At 45.1% G+C, this 15,031-nt stretch overlaps 1 protein-coding gene across 7 annotated transcripts in view; it reads right to left on the reverse strand.

Moving 5' to 3' along the window:
• Window positions 1-2,843: 2,843 nt before the first annotated feature.
• Window positions 2,844-15,031, reverse strand: part of SESN2 (sestrin 2) — a 47,201-nt gene continuing 35,013 nt past the window's right edge. For all 7 annotated transcript variants that reach the window (XM_081962213.1, XM_081962214.1, XM_081962212.1 and 4 more), the window contains 3 exons: window positions 14,303-14,493; window positions 11,186-11,330; window positions 2,844-8,288 (listed from right to left, as the gene is read on the reverse strand). In XM_081962213.1, coding sequence (XP_081818339.1) covers window positions 8,202-8,288; window positions 11,186-11,330; window positions 14,303-14,493 — 423 coding nt within the window. In that variant the 3' untranslated portion in view covers window positions 2,844-8,201. The remainder of the gene's footprint in view (window positions 8,289-11,185; window positions 11,331-14,302; window positions 14,494-15,031) is intronic.

The raw sequence follows: 15,031 nt of genomic DNA on the forward strand, positions 1-15,031 counted from the left end.
GCCACTGAGCCACTGCATCCCTTAAACTGGCCTACACCAGGGATTTATTTCAGGTGATCTGAAGGCCAATTGGCAGTCATTTTTGGGCTGGGCTAGGCAGCTGAATGCCACAAACAACCGTTTCTGAGAAACATTCACATGTGAGCCCATAAGCTATCTAGGCCCCTCCTTTTAGCTCTTTATCTTGTCAAAAGTTTGCTTTCGAGTGCTGGTGGATTTTAACTAAAAGAGCTGAAATGTTTGTTCAGGGAATTTCAGAAGGTTGAGAGATAAGCTTGGCAAAGATTTTGTTTTCAAGGGCCTTTGCAAGACTTCGACTCTGGCAGCAATAGTTAGTCGAGATAAATTATCCAGTCCGATGTGCTGATTGGCAAACATAAGAAGCTGCTTTGGGGGAAGCATAGTTGCAGCTAGTTTTATATTATCAATAGCAGAGTTTCTCCACCACAGCGCTTTCAGATGCGTGGACTCCATCTCCCAGAATTCCCCAGCCCAGAAGAAGTCCGGGGATGAATCTGAAGGTTCTCCACATGCATTTTGTTCTAGCACCGAGTTACAGTTTCTCAAATACAACCATGGATGTGTTGAAGTTATGTTGTCTTAGCAAAATGGGTCACCAAGTTGACATGGCGATTGGCATTACCAAATTATATAGGAATGCAACAGAGATGGGATTCACTTACCTTCCCTGCTGGTTCACTTTGCTCGCAAGTGCATTGTTTGTGCAAGTGCACCGCCTTCTGTGCATGCGCAGTGCTCGCGCATTACGTCGGGGACGGTGGGTAGAGCCTCCTGCAGCCACCATTACCAGTGAGCCTGAACTGGAACCAGCTGAATACCACCTCTGGAATACAACCTGCTTCATGGATCCCAAAGACTGAGGGAGATCTTCTTCGCTTCTGCACATTACTGATAAGATCCCTTTTGCCCATCTGAAAAAGCGACACTATTTTTCACCAACTCCAGACAAAGCACATGACTAAAAGCTTCTCTCACAACCTGAGTCAACCTTGAGCCGGTGAGGCTCAAACTGCCGAACTGCAGGCAGCCTGGCAGGCAGCAGAAGTAGCTTGCAGTACTGCATTCTAACCACTGCGCCACCATGGCTCACGATTCTGTCCATTAGATGCAAACAAATAAAGGATTGAACTCAACTGGATTTTGGGGTGTTGTCTTTGGGCTTCGGTCTGTTATTGGAGAGTTGTTTCCAGGACCACCTGTTCCCCATTTGTTCTGCTCGTCCCACCAGATCCAATAGAGCTGGCATGTTCTGGATCTTTTCCACCAGGCAGTGCCATTTGAGAAGACCAAGGAAGCATGCCTTTTCTGTCACTATGCCTGCCCCATGGAACAGCATGTCCCCCAAAGAAAGACCCGGAGGGTGCATTGGGCCAAACTGTTGATGTTGGGCATTGTAGTATCTTGATTAATATCCTTGTTTGTCAAAGTATTTGCTTTCGATTTGGGTTTTTCTAAAATGATAAAATGATAAAAAAATATAATTTGAACCCTGGGACATTACAACCATCATAAATACACGCCAGTTGTCAAATGCCCAAATTTTGATCATGTCACCGTGGAAATGCTACACTAGTCATAAGTGTGAAAAACTATCATAAGTCCCTTTTTTCCAGTGCTGTTATAACTTCAAATATCATTAAATGATTCATTGTAAGTCAAGGACTACCTGTAGACTATTGAATGCTAGGTAGGGGGGGGGGGTGTCACATAATATATGAAGTCATAAACTGTGGTTTGGAAATCCAGAATGACCAGGTTCCAACATCTGAATAGAAAAAAACCAAGATTCATTTATGGAGATACAGTAAGGCTCTTAAATTAATACAGCCAAATAACAGAATAAGAGTTGGAACTTGGAGATCCTCTAGTCCAGGAGTTGGCAACCTTAAACACTCAAAGAGCCACAGAGGTCCTAACCAAAAGCCCCCCATTCAATTCTGGAGCTGACCAGAAGTCTGGTTCCCCATAGAGTCTCCTCCTAGCGGGGCGTCCTTTTTCCTCTACCTGTCCTAACCAAAAGCTCTCTCAATTGTGGAGCTGACCGGCAACAGGAAGCTGCAGCAGAGGGATGAAAGAGCCACATGCAGCTCCAGAACCACAGGTTGCTGACCCCTGCTCTAGTCTAGTCCAACCCGTGCTCAAGGAGGAGACCCTCCACCACTTCAGAGAGGTGGCTGTCCAGTCTCTTCTTAAAAATCTCCAGTGATGGGAGCACCCATAACTTCTGCTGACAACCTATTCCACCGATTAATTGTTCCACTGGCCTCACTGTCAGGAAATGTCTCCTTAGTTCTAGCATAAGACAAGAAGCATGGGTGATGACCCACACAGAATGACAAAAAAGTCTTACTGTGATTAAAAATGGGGGAGGGGAGCATTCTTAGCAGTGGCGGGATTCAGCCGGTTCGCACCTATTCGGGAAAACCGGTTGTTAACTTTCTAAGCAGTTCGGAGAACTAGTTGTTGGAAGAAATCTCCTTTTGTTTTTTCCCACTTTACAGGGCTAATCCTGTAAGGAAAGCAGGAAGGAAACTATTCTGGTGTTTCTAGCCTAATCTTTATTGCGCTGCTTACAGAAACTGCCTCTCCGGGTAACCCTTATTACATTGAAACAGCTAAGACAAAGCACCCATCGACGTGAGTGATGTTGAGTTGGCCACGCCCACACAGTCACATGACCACCGAGCCCCGCCTACCCAGCTGGTCATTAGGGCAGAGAACCGGTTGTTCAATTATTTGAATCCCACCACTGATTCTTAGGTTCTAAAACCCCAACTTTTCTCAATAAAACCGGCACTGTCAAGAATGTCGTTCCAGGCGTGTTTCTGGTAAACAAAAAGGCAACTTTATTTTTTCCCAAAACAAACACTTTGAATCAAGAGTCACAGCGCCGATACAGAAAATACATTAAAAAAAACGACAACAACATAACTTAATGCGGAGCAAAAGATTGAATTCAGGAGATTTGGGGGCTGCCCGATCTGCAGATCTACTGGGTGATAAGTAAGAAGGGAAGAAGAGGACACCATCTGGGAGAAGGCCTGGAGGAAAAGAGGCAACCAGATGGCAAGTTTGTCCATCAGGGGACATTTCACTGAAGCTGGCACCAATGTGAAATGTAGTGGCACACTCAAGTGAAACCTCCAGACGTTATGTTCTCGCTGCCTCACGGACACAGAATTGTACCATTTTAAGGCAAGGGGACCAAACCTCCCTCAGGAAGAGGCGAAAGAAAGTTATCAATTGAATGCTCAGGGATATAGACCAGAGGTGAAATCTACTAACCTTTGCTACCGGTTCGCAAATGTGAGCGTACGTGCCACCTCCGTGCATGCGCAGGACCTTCCGCGCATGCACAGAGTGTCAAAAACAGATGTGATGAGGTCCAGGCAGGTGGGCGGGGCCTGCTACTGAGCGCTCCTGCAAAGGTAAGTCAAACAACGAGGGGGGGGGGGCGGGAATCATGCGATTTAGATTAGCTAGAAAGCAGGAAACCCTGCTTTCTAGCTAATATAAATCGTGTATCACAGCTGATCGTCAGAAATACTGGTTTCACTTGAACCAGTAGCATTTTTTTACTAACGTTTCGGGCGAACTGGTCCAAACTGATAGCATTTCATCCCCGTTACAGACCTTTAAGTCTGAAGTGAGAAGATAAAAGAGACTTAAGAACCTGCAGGAATGGTGATTTTTCACAGACTGCAAGAGATTTTTAAAGTTTTGCTTTGAAGCTCAAGATGGGTAACAACCATTAAATGGGCAGGTATCCAAATAAAACTGAAGTAGGATCAACCAAACAATATAATAACCGCCCCCACACACAAGCGCTTTCGTCTCAGTCTAAGAAGTTTCAACTACGGTAGTTGGAAATACTCTGACCATCTTCTCATGTCAGAGAAGGTCTGTCAGAAAGTTTGCAAATTTTAGACCATGGTTCTTGTGAGTTTTCAAGAAAATATACTAAGTTAGGGCTTGGCAACTTTAAGACTTGGAGTTCAACTCCCAGAATTTCCCAGCCAGCCATACTGGCTAAGGAATTCTGGGAGTTAAAATCTACAAATCTTAAAGTTGGATTTAAGTTGGACACCCTTGAATTAAGTAAACCCATTACTGACTCTATGCCAAACAGGAATTTCTGACCGGAATCCTGCAATTATGTACCCCGCATGTATTTATTTACTTATTTGCATTTATTATTATTTTTACAAATAACTCCAGGTGGTGAACATATCCAACACTTCTTCCTCCTCATTTCCACCCCCCCCACAACAACCAAACTGTGAGGTCAGTTGGGCCCAGAGCAAGTGAGTGGCCCCAAAGTCATCCAGCTGGATTTCCTGGCTAAGGTGGGACCAGACCTCATTGTCCTATGCTTTCTAGCTTGGTGCTTTAACCACTAGACCAAATTGGCTCTCAAAATGTTTGAAAAATCTTGTTGGGTGGCGTCCGATTATCCTGTTTTATAAGCCGGGTTCCACAAATGAATCCTGGATTTCTTTTCTTTGGTTTAAAACAGAATAAAATGCCCGAAAACATGGATTTTCCATGGATACCATGGATACCCTGGATAACCGTTCCTGGTACAGAGAGTAACAACAAGCGTAAACCATCCCATTTGGACTTCTCTCATGGACCTCTAGGTCTAGGATATATGTCTACTGTAGGAATCTGGCCAATGGACAAAATAACGCAGGCCGCGTCTCTAAGCCAAACAAACTCTGCATCAAGGAGGTACCGCACCAAGTTGTGTTGGCTGCTAAACTCACCTCCCTCTCCAACTGTACAGTCTAGGTGGGGCAACCTTTGACCAGGCCTGCAATAGTTAAATTTAGCTCTTGTAACCCGAGTTGTTTGCTCCAAACTGAACCTTATGTATATTTCAGAAATGCCTGGAAAGCTTCACATTTTCATGGGAACCCAATTTCATCACAGCTGCTATTTGGAGCTGGTTATTGCTGGGTTGTAGTTACCAAGGAGGAAAAGGAGGGGGGGCAGATTGTTGCTTGTTTTGCATTGTGCGACTTTAGGGCTTAGTACCCCGTCTAAAATTCGGATTTGAATCCCAAGATTTCAAAAAGAAAGAAACCGGAAACAAGAGGTGAGGAACCATATGTGGTTCTCTATATGTTGACTTATGGTTTCTATCATCTCCAACTTACAGGCCACAAGGGCTAAAGTCAGGGGTGTCCAAACTTGGGAACTTTAAGACTTGTGGACTTCAACTCCCAGAATTCTGTTTGGACACCCCTGGCTAAAGTGGATGGGTTTTAGCAACCCATAATACCTAAAGAAGTGTCGATCTTCTATAATAAGCATGCAGAGACAGCAAAAAGTCAGAGCTGAAATTTTCCAGGATTGAGAAGACTCACATGGGACCAAACTGAAATGTAATACTGAGGGGAAAAATGAAAAAGGAGCCAAGGAGCCAGGGAATCTAACCAACATACAGTTTTCTAGCTGCTGGACTCCAACTCCTACCAGCTCCTGACATCAATGGGTCCATGGAAGTTGGGATAAAAGTATTTTAAACCCTCCCATTCCTAGGTACTAATTTTTGAAATGATGGACGTTTAATTCCTTCTCAGAGTAGGAAGAGTGAGTAATAGCAGGAGGGAGAAATTGCTTGACAGAAGTAACAAGCTCAATCATCTTTTCTTTCAGCCTCATGAGTAACTTTCTTTTGTTAGGGGGATTGCTAGCGTTGACAGTGAAATGAGTTAAATAAAACATGAATCTTCTGCAATATTGCTTGAAGCATAGTAGAGAGGGAACAGGAGGGAACAACAAGACCCATCGTTCAAATCCTCCCCATCCTATTCTCCAGTTGCCAATAACCTGATGATAATTAGGAGCATGGAGTTTAGAAGATCCATTGGACCGTAACGGAAAGCCCAGTATCATCAACACTAGCCATGATCTGCTGTACTACAGTTTCAGGGATCATAATTGTGCAACTGAGCATTCCAACAAAGGTCTTGTTACACGCACGCACACACACACACACACACACACACACACACACACACATGGCGAACGCTTCAAGAAGCAGTAGAATCCAATCAATCAGAGGTAGGGAACTGGCAGCTCAGCGCAGACTTCACATGATCAGGTTGACCAGCACAAAGCTGTGAACACGAAGAGGGTTGATACGAGGTCAACCTCCCATGTGGCTGACAAAACAGACAAAGGTTAAGGCAGCGTTTCTCAACCTTAGCAAATGTTTAAGATGCGTGGACTTCAATTCCCAGAATTCCAGAATCAGCATCTTTTAAAGTGGTTCATTTCTTCTCCCCGCTCTTCCAAACAGGGCAGGGTAAGGGAGAAAGGGATGAGGAGAAATGAAGCTCCCTTTATTTGGATTGGGGCAGTATTGAACCCTTAGGGAAGACACTGCCAGCAAATATCAGTGGTAGTTAGGGGAAAATCAAATTTGGCCACTCCCTATCTGGCCATGTCGTCAGTCATCACGTACTGCTACTTCAAGGGATGAGTCAGTCGCTCAAGGCAGTGGTAACTCGGGCCGGCTTATAAGGAACAAGGTCTAAAATTCTTTGCAAATAAAATTTAGTCTGGCAGAGGGGAGAAACTAAGCCAAGCTTCTTCCATGCTAAATTATTTTATTACAGAGAGTATGGGTTTTTTTTTAAATGATAAGAAAGAAGCTTAAACTGCAGTTCTATAATCTGAAATGATTCAGGCCACTTCTTAAATCTAGAGTCTCCTTTCATTGCATGAATAGATCAGGTGACGATCCCAAAGGTGCTTTTCAAAAGGTAAAATGGACTTTGGTTTTTTTCCTTGAATTTGAATTTCAAGGGGAAAAAACAAAAACAAACTCCAGTTGCCTTTTGAAAACCACCGTTAGGGCACCCATGAGCTGGATGTTGGAAAATCTCCACAGACATTTAACAATCTCTCTCCCAACCTCCAGATGTCTAAGTTGCCTGGACTGTGTTATGACGGTCACCTCAAAAAGGAGATGGGCTTGACAGATGGAGAGAGACATTCCCGGTTTTTACAGCTATCGATATAAGCTTTCCGAATAGCGGGGAGTAGACGGTAAAGAAGATAAAGAGTTTCACAATGTCCAAAGCTCAAATCCTTGAGCAAGAGGAGATAATGGGATCTAATAGCCAAACAACACAGCTTGACATCAGGGGAAAAAAATCTTCTTAGAAAAGGACAAGGAAAAAGCAAATATCCTGGGGGGTTGGGAAGAGAGGTTTGTGAACTTGAAACTAGCTTTTTGATCTGAGAAATCAATCCCATGTTTTGGAACAACTGGAGGGGAGAATATTCCAGCCAACTAATAACAAACCCACATTCTTTTTCTAATTTGACCTCGTCCGCAAGCCGCCACCCACTCTGCGGATGAGAGATTTCCATATTCGCAAAGAGAACATCTGAAACACAAAAGTTCTTGGGATCTGAAGCTTAGAAAAAAAGAAAAGAAATGTAGTGTGTAATCGCCAGTTATAAATTCAGCACATACATTGTCATCATCACATACACACTCAGGGCACATCTCCGCTCCCTACTCTTAAGAGAGCTTCAGGGGTTACCCGCTTGAAATGTTCAAAGTTCTACATTCAAAGTTCTGTAAGCCAGTTGAGACCAAAGAGAAAGAGTAAAGGTGTGTCCATGGCAGAGGGAATCTCTTTGGCAATCTTTGCCTCAGCTGGTTGAGGGCCATCTTCATTGCCAAAAGAAGAAGAAGAAGAAGAAGAAGAAGAAGATGTAGACAGGGCAGAGGGTATTCATTGCACAATTCATTAAAATGCTGCCATCTCCAACTTTGGGGCGCACCAAGGTAGTCATCAAGAGACATCAGCGTGGGAGGCAAGACCTTCTTGAATTTGTGAACAAAAGGTGGCCACCACAAGAGCATCAAACTCCGAAACCTTGGGCCACCATTGGCAAAACCAAGAAACCACGGTAATGATGAAACTGTGGTCGGTTTCCTTCACAAGGGAACGGTTCATGTTCAGCCCACCTCTGTCTCACTGGGTGGCTGTTGGGCAGAGCGACTGAAAAGTTCCATACAAAACGCTTCCCCAAAATAGCCACAGGTAGAAGGTGAGGTAACTCGATTTTTTTTTCCACCAGACATTCCAGAAACAGGTCTTTGGAAGAAAGCTCCCGGGTCCAGGAGCAAAGCTGCCTCGCCCATGGAAGTCCAGTCAGGTCATGTAACGGGTGATGGCACGCAGAGCATACAACAGGGCTGCCTGCATGCGGGCCTCCAAAAGCAGCAGGTTGACATGCACCTACGAAGGCAAGAAGAGGCATGATAGAAAGCGATGCGAGACTTGCCACAAGCAGAGAGGCCTGGCACCAAAACTTAGCATCCCAGAAAGATCTCAAAATATCAGGCACAAACAACCAGAACCACTCCATGAATAGGCCTAAATAGACACTTTTCTGGTCGATCACCTACATTACAGGAAACGTGCCAAACTGCCTGGGAAATGGCAGATGTAGACTTAAAGGTTTACCCTCCAATGTTTCCTCCCCTGAACCGACCCCAAGCTGGAATGTCTCTTTACTCCTCCTTGAACAGTGTTGGTGAACCTTTTTGGGACGGGAGGTTATGTGCCTGGGGGGGGGGGGGGGAGAGGGGGAGCGCTAGAAACCGGAAGAGCAGTTCCCCAGCGCAGGTGTGCATGCTGGGTCACTGAGTTTCTGGTGTGTGCATGTGTCATCGGTTTTGGCATGTATGCGTGAACGAAGACCAGCTGGCTAGTGCACATACGCGCACTGGGAAACCAGAAGCTCAGCTATCCGGCACATTGCATGCGCACCAGGGAGTTGCTCTTCTGGCACTCCTGTGCACATGAAGGCCAGCTGGCCGGTGCATGCATGCGCGCCAGAAACTGGAAGAGCAATGGGCGACGGCTCGCGTGCCCAGAGAGATGGTTCTCCATGCCATTTCTGGCACGCGTGCCATAGGTTTGTCATCACGGCCCTCGAGGTCGCCCCTCTCCTTCAGCCAGTGAAGCTACCACACAAAGGGATCCACTGCTATCACATAGATATCAAAAGGATCCACTACCACCTCTTTACTTAGTATGTCCCTTGTTTGGTTCTTGTTTTTCTTCCTTTTCAGGATTACAGCTGAGTATTGTGCAGCTCTCAAATGTGCCTAAGGCAAACATTTTGGCAGTTGAGGATCTGCACCCTTAACACCTGGGAGGAACTCAAAGATCATCCTGGGCTAGGTTGATGATGCAACTTAATGGGTGAGGTGTAGGTGCTTATTTTCCTGGGTTTGCAGGTGAAATTTAAAGCTTCTTTTTTGTTGTTGCTCTGCTACTTTATGTGTGTGTTAGGCTTATACTTCAGTTGTTGTGTGCTTCCTGTCCCCAAAAGAGCTGAAAATCATGAAAGCAGAAAATCGTGCCCTTCTGAGCAATTGGGATTTTTCCCCCCCACATCCCAGAATACTGTTGTGGTTCATTAGGAAGAAGCTAATTAATTAATATAAACACACCCCTCCTGATCCAGTTTTCCTTCCTCTCTTCCTTCCTTTCTCCAAAACAAGGCCTGTTCTGTCCCTCCTTTGTGAGCTCTTGGCAAGAGTCAATGTGATATCATTAATGTAGGAATGTCCTTAATATAGCTATAAAGAAATGGTGTCGTGTTAACACAACAGACAGAAGCCAAAAGGGACAAAGGCCCCATCTTAGCCATCAAGCTCACTAGGTGATAATTGGCCAGTTCCTATTTCTTAGTGAAAGGGACGTGGCGGCTCAGTGGCTAAGACACTGAACTTGTCGATCAGAAAGGTCACCCGTTTCAGCGGTTCGAATCCCTAGCGACACGTAACGGGAAGAGCTCCTGTTACTTGTCCCAGATTCTCCAACCTAGCAGTTCGAAAGCATGTAAAAATGCAAGTAGAAAAATAGGAACCACCTTGGGTGAGAAGGTAACAGCGTTCCGTGCGCCTTCGGCATTTAGTCATGCCGGCCAAATGACCACAGAGACGTTTTCAGACCATGCTGGGTCTTCGGCTTTGAAACAGAGATGAGTCCTGCCCCCTAGAGTCGGGAACGACTGGCACATATGCGGAACCTTTACCTTTTTTATTTCTTAGTGAATGGTTTCCTACATTGGCTAAACCACAGTTTGTTTGTTGAATCCACCGTGGGTGGGAGTCATAAAACATACAATGTTTTTCAAAACTTGGCAACTTTTCAGATGTGTGGACTCAACTCCTAGAGTTCCCCAGCTGGCCGTATAATCCACATATGTATCTTAAAGTTGCCAAGCGTGAAACACATTGTGCTAACCCATAAATTGGGAACTACATTCTGCAGTGGCTGAGGAGACCATCTACAGACTCAAAGGAAACATATGCTCGCTAAATGTGACATGCAACCCCAACGTTGGTCAATCAACGTTGCGTACAGTCACTCACGCGCTGGTGACGTCTCGCCTGGACTACTGTAATGCTCTCTACATGGGGCTCCCCTTGAGGTGCACCCGGAGACTGCAGTTGGTCCAGAATGCAGCCGCGCGGGTAATTATGGGGAGATCGAGGTTCTCCCATATAACACCTATCCTGCGCGAGCTGCACTGGCTTCCTGTGGTCTACCGGGTGCGCTTCAAGGTACTGGTTACCACCTTCAAAGCGCTCCATGGCACAGGGCCTAGTTACCTGCGGGATCGCGTCCTGCCCCATACATCCCTGCGACCCGTCCACTCACACAGAGAGGGACTACTCCGGGTGCCGTCCTCCAGAGAGTGCCAGAGGGCAGCGCCCAGAAGTAGGGCCTTCTCTGTAGTGGGCCCCACCCTTTGGAATGACCTCCCCCCAGACATCAGAACTACAACCGACCTTCGCTCCTTCCGTATGAAGCTGAAAACCTACCTGTTTCGACTAGCTGACCTGGCATAACTCTACAACCTCCCCAGCCCAGGGCATTTTTAATTGTAATTTTAGTTTTTAAGGGTTAATTTCACTGGGGTTTTAACTTTTTAAGTATTGTAACTTATTTATTTATTCTTACCTCCTCTATACGCTATATAATACCTTTGTACGTCGCCCCGAGTCCCTGTGGGGAGAGGGGGCGACTAATAAGTTCAAGTAATAAATAAATAAATAAAATCAGGGATTCCAAGTAGGGAAGCCCAACAACCCATCACCCAGTAGACCTCGCATTACCTTTTCCGAATGTTTGAAGTGTCTCCAGAAATGAGTGTACATTCTTTTAGTGGTTTTTTCCGGGTAGCAGGCCACGGTTTTGATGTAGATTTTCAGGCTCCGTTCCAAAAGCTGGTTCACTTCCCTGTAATCATAGTCATCATACCTACAAGAGATCACAGATGGGCTTTAGAATCACGGGGAAGCTGGAAAGGTTGCTACCGTGAAAAATGCTCCTCGCTCGCTTTTTTCAGTGCCATTGTAACTTTGAATGAACTGTTGTACGTCGAGGACTACCTGTACTGTCTTCCTTGGAAACGGTCAACTGAGAGCAGGTCATGAATACAAAGTCAAATCTAAACCACTATAACATCACTTTTTGTAAAAATAATATTTACACCTCCATTTCTCTCTCTGTTATTTTCCAAACCATCTTATTTATTTTCTTGCGCAGGAAGCATGGAAAAATGGCTGGTAGAGGATTTCTGAAAGTAATCCAGGGATCTCGTTCAAGAGCCCCAGAGCTCCAGGTTGCCTCAGCCAGTTCTATTTTTAAAGATAAAATAGGCCTGCCAAATTTTTTTACAGTGCCAGAGCTTGAACTGGGAACTTCTCCATGCAAAGCAGGTGGTCAGGAGAATTTGTTTGGAGAAATTGTCTCCAATGTAATACCAGCAAGCCAACATTTGCATCATCCTTCTTTCTTTCCTTAAGGCCAGGGAGGTGGGCTGGGCGGGGAGGAGGGAAGGGTTGTTGTTGTTGTTTTTGTATTATTGAGTGGAGGGTTTGGTAGCCAATAGTGGCAATTGTGGTGCATTTTTTTTTAATTGAAAAAGAAAAATATCTAAGAAACTATACAACCCTTAGTGCAAAGATATCAATAAAATGGCTGAGATTGACTTTTTGGCCTGTGGGGTTTCCTAGAGAAACAGACACATTAAAACCTGCGAGACTGGATAAAATGTACCCAAACTTATCATCAGACATGTAGGCAAAACCAAGGAATGTATTATCACATGTGGTGGCTATGCCCAAAGGCTAAATATTGGAATAGAATAAGAAAATGGCTTGAAGAAAACATTAAACAGCAAATAGATATGAAACCAGAATTATTTCTATTGGGAATACCTACAAGGAATTATGACAAAAAACCCACAATATTTAATTATACTTATCACAACGGCAGTGAGAATAACATATGCACAAAATTGGAAGAATAATAATATATACCAACAGAGGGAAAAGTTACCATGAAAGGGTTAAGAGTGTGCAGAGACTGACAAATTTACAATAGAAATAAAAGAAAAGGAGGAAACGGAATATTACATGGTATGGAACGAGTGGTACAAATGGCCAGAGGGCAGGTGTAAAGCTTAAGGAAAGACTACACGAAGAAGACACAGGAGTTAGAAATTAACAATGTATAGGTAGAGATGAGCAAACATGTATAAATTGTAAATTAAGGACTGTATATAATAGTATCACATATATAGACAAAGAGAAACTGGAATAAGGGGGGAGACGTGCATTTACAATGGATGCATACCGAGGTGGAAATGTTGTACAGAAGGAAATTGCAAAAAATATTTTTTTAAAAAAAACACCTGTTTAATAAAAATTTTCAAAAAATAAAACTGGTGAAGGTTTGATTTCAGAAGGAAACCATGGCCCTGAATCAGCGATTCATTATTGCATTTTGGCAGGCTGGTCTTCTGAAACAATTAAAAAATAAAATGGAGAAGGAGGCTGTGTGAAATCCATCCTCTGTCCAGTCCTTGCTGTAAAAGGTTTCCTCAGTTTAAACACATGCAAGGAGGAAACAAGTTCTCCCTCATGCTTTGAGCATGCGTTACTTCCTATCTCTTGTAAATTAGATGATTCACATCCTTCGGTCACACCGGCGGCTGCCATCTCTGCCTAGCCATCCATCCTAAAGTCACCTGGCCACCCCACACACAAATGATTTACCTGAGGCAATTCGTTTGACAGGACAAGGATGCTCTCAGTCATTTGTTCCCCTGCCTTGCCAGGGCATGCTTTAAATTATACGCTGAACTTTGGACTCACAGCCTCCATCTCTTCTCTGGTGCACTCGGCTTGCTCGGTTATTCCCTACTGAAAAGCAAACCTCCTCCTGCTTTGCACATGCTGGCAAACAACAGCTCAGCCGGGATCGGCTGAACCAGCATGATTTAAAGCCAGAAATAAACTAGCTATGCAGGTCAGGGGAGAAGAGATGGGAAGCAGCACAGTAGGCCCAAACTCCTACTGCCGCTTAGTATGGCTTGCCACTGTAGGCAAAACAGGCCATTCGATTGTTCTTGATGTACAACAGTTAAGTGACCGTTCTAAGTTAACAACAGCCCTGAAAGAAGTGACTTATGAGCACTTGTCACACTTACGACGGACATGGGATGAAAATTGAGACACTTGGCTACAGAGCAGTGGTGGCTTCCGGATCCCGTCACAAGCGGTACACTGCAACGGGGCCGGGTGGACATCACGTGCTCGTGAGCTGAGCGTGCATGCATACCACTGCCCTGCGACGCTCCAGCTGCTCAGCGGAGCATCGCACAGGCGCCGTACGCTGAATGCACATGCGCAAATGCCCCGGCTGACTTAAATAGAGTTAAGGAGAGCGGGTGGGCCCTCTGCAGCACTGTACCGGAACGGTGCCTATGGCTCCCAGCAGGTACCAGTACACCCGTACTGGGCGTACCGGATGAAACCCACCACTGCTACAGAGTCATAATTTGTGACAGTTGCAGTGTCCCGGATCATTTCTGACAAACGAATCAATGGGGGAAGCCAGATTCACGGATTCAACGACCTCACTTGACAACTGCAGAGATTCACTTAACAACTGTGGCAAGATGGGTTGTAAAAGGAGGCAAAACCCGCTTAACAAACGTCTTGCTTACGACCACAGCAGAGCCCAAAATTTGTGTTGCTCAGTAGAGAACCATCTGTAGTTGGGCGATTTTCTTCTTTCCAATGATTAAGGATGCACATTGGTAACTGGTCTGGGCCAAAGGCAAGGCAGAAGGAAAAATCTGGATACCGTTTACCCAAATCCAGCAAGGATGAAGAAAATGAATTGCAGGAGGGATGGAAAAAGAGGATGCTGAGGCGACTCACCTAATGCCAAAGACACAGTGGACATAATTCCAGATAGCCCTCCGGAGCATGGATGTGTCCACCCCACTGTGCATGGCTATGGTGTTGTAGGTCAGATTGTACACTACTTGGAATTTCTCATCCAACAGTTGTCCCACATCAGGGTACAGCCGGTTGATAAGCGAGTAACCATGATCTTCCCACGTATAGTCCTGTAGAAGGTGAAATACAGGTTGGATCTATAATCTGCACTAAACCGGGATTAGCTTTACAATAAAGGTGACATCTCCTTCAAGCCAGTGCCATCCAGGAAGTCACTACAGCTGAGTTCATATCAAAAGCTAAACCATAAGATAAAGGTAAAGGTTCCCCTCACACATATCTGTTAGTTGTTCCCGACTCTAGGGGGCGGTGCTCATCTCCTTTTCAAACCCGAAGAGCCAGGGCTGTCTGAAGACGTCTCCGTGGTCGTTTGGGCGGCATGACTAAACGCTGAAGGCTCACGGAACGCTGTTACCTTCCCAACAAAGGGGGTCCCTATTTTTCTACTTGCATTTTTTACGTGCTTTCGACCTGCTAGGTTGGCAGAAGCTGGGACGAGTAACGGGAGCTCACTCCATTATGCGGCGCTAGGGATTTGAATTGCTGACCTTCCTGATTGACAAGCTCAGCGTCCTCGCCACTGAGCTACCGCGTCCCAGTTTATTTAAACCATATAAACCAGTGCACAAACTATCATGCTGAGCCATT

The sequence above is a fragment of the Natrix helvetica genome (assembly GCF_964273705.1).
Source record: "Natrix helvetica genome assembly, chromosome: 9".
NCBI lineage: Eukaryota > Metazoa > Chordata > Lepidosauria > Squamata > Natricidae > Natrix > Natrix helvetica.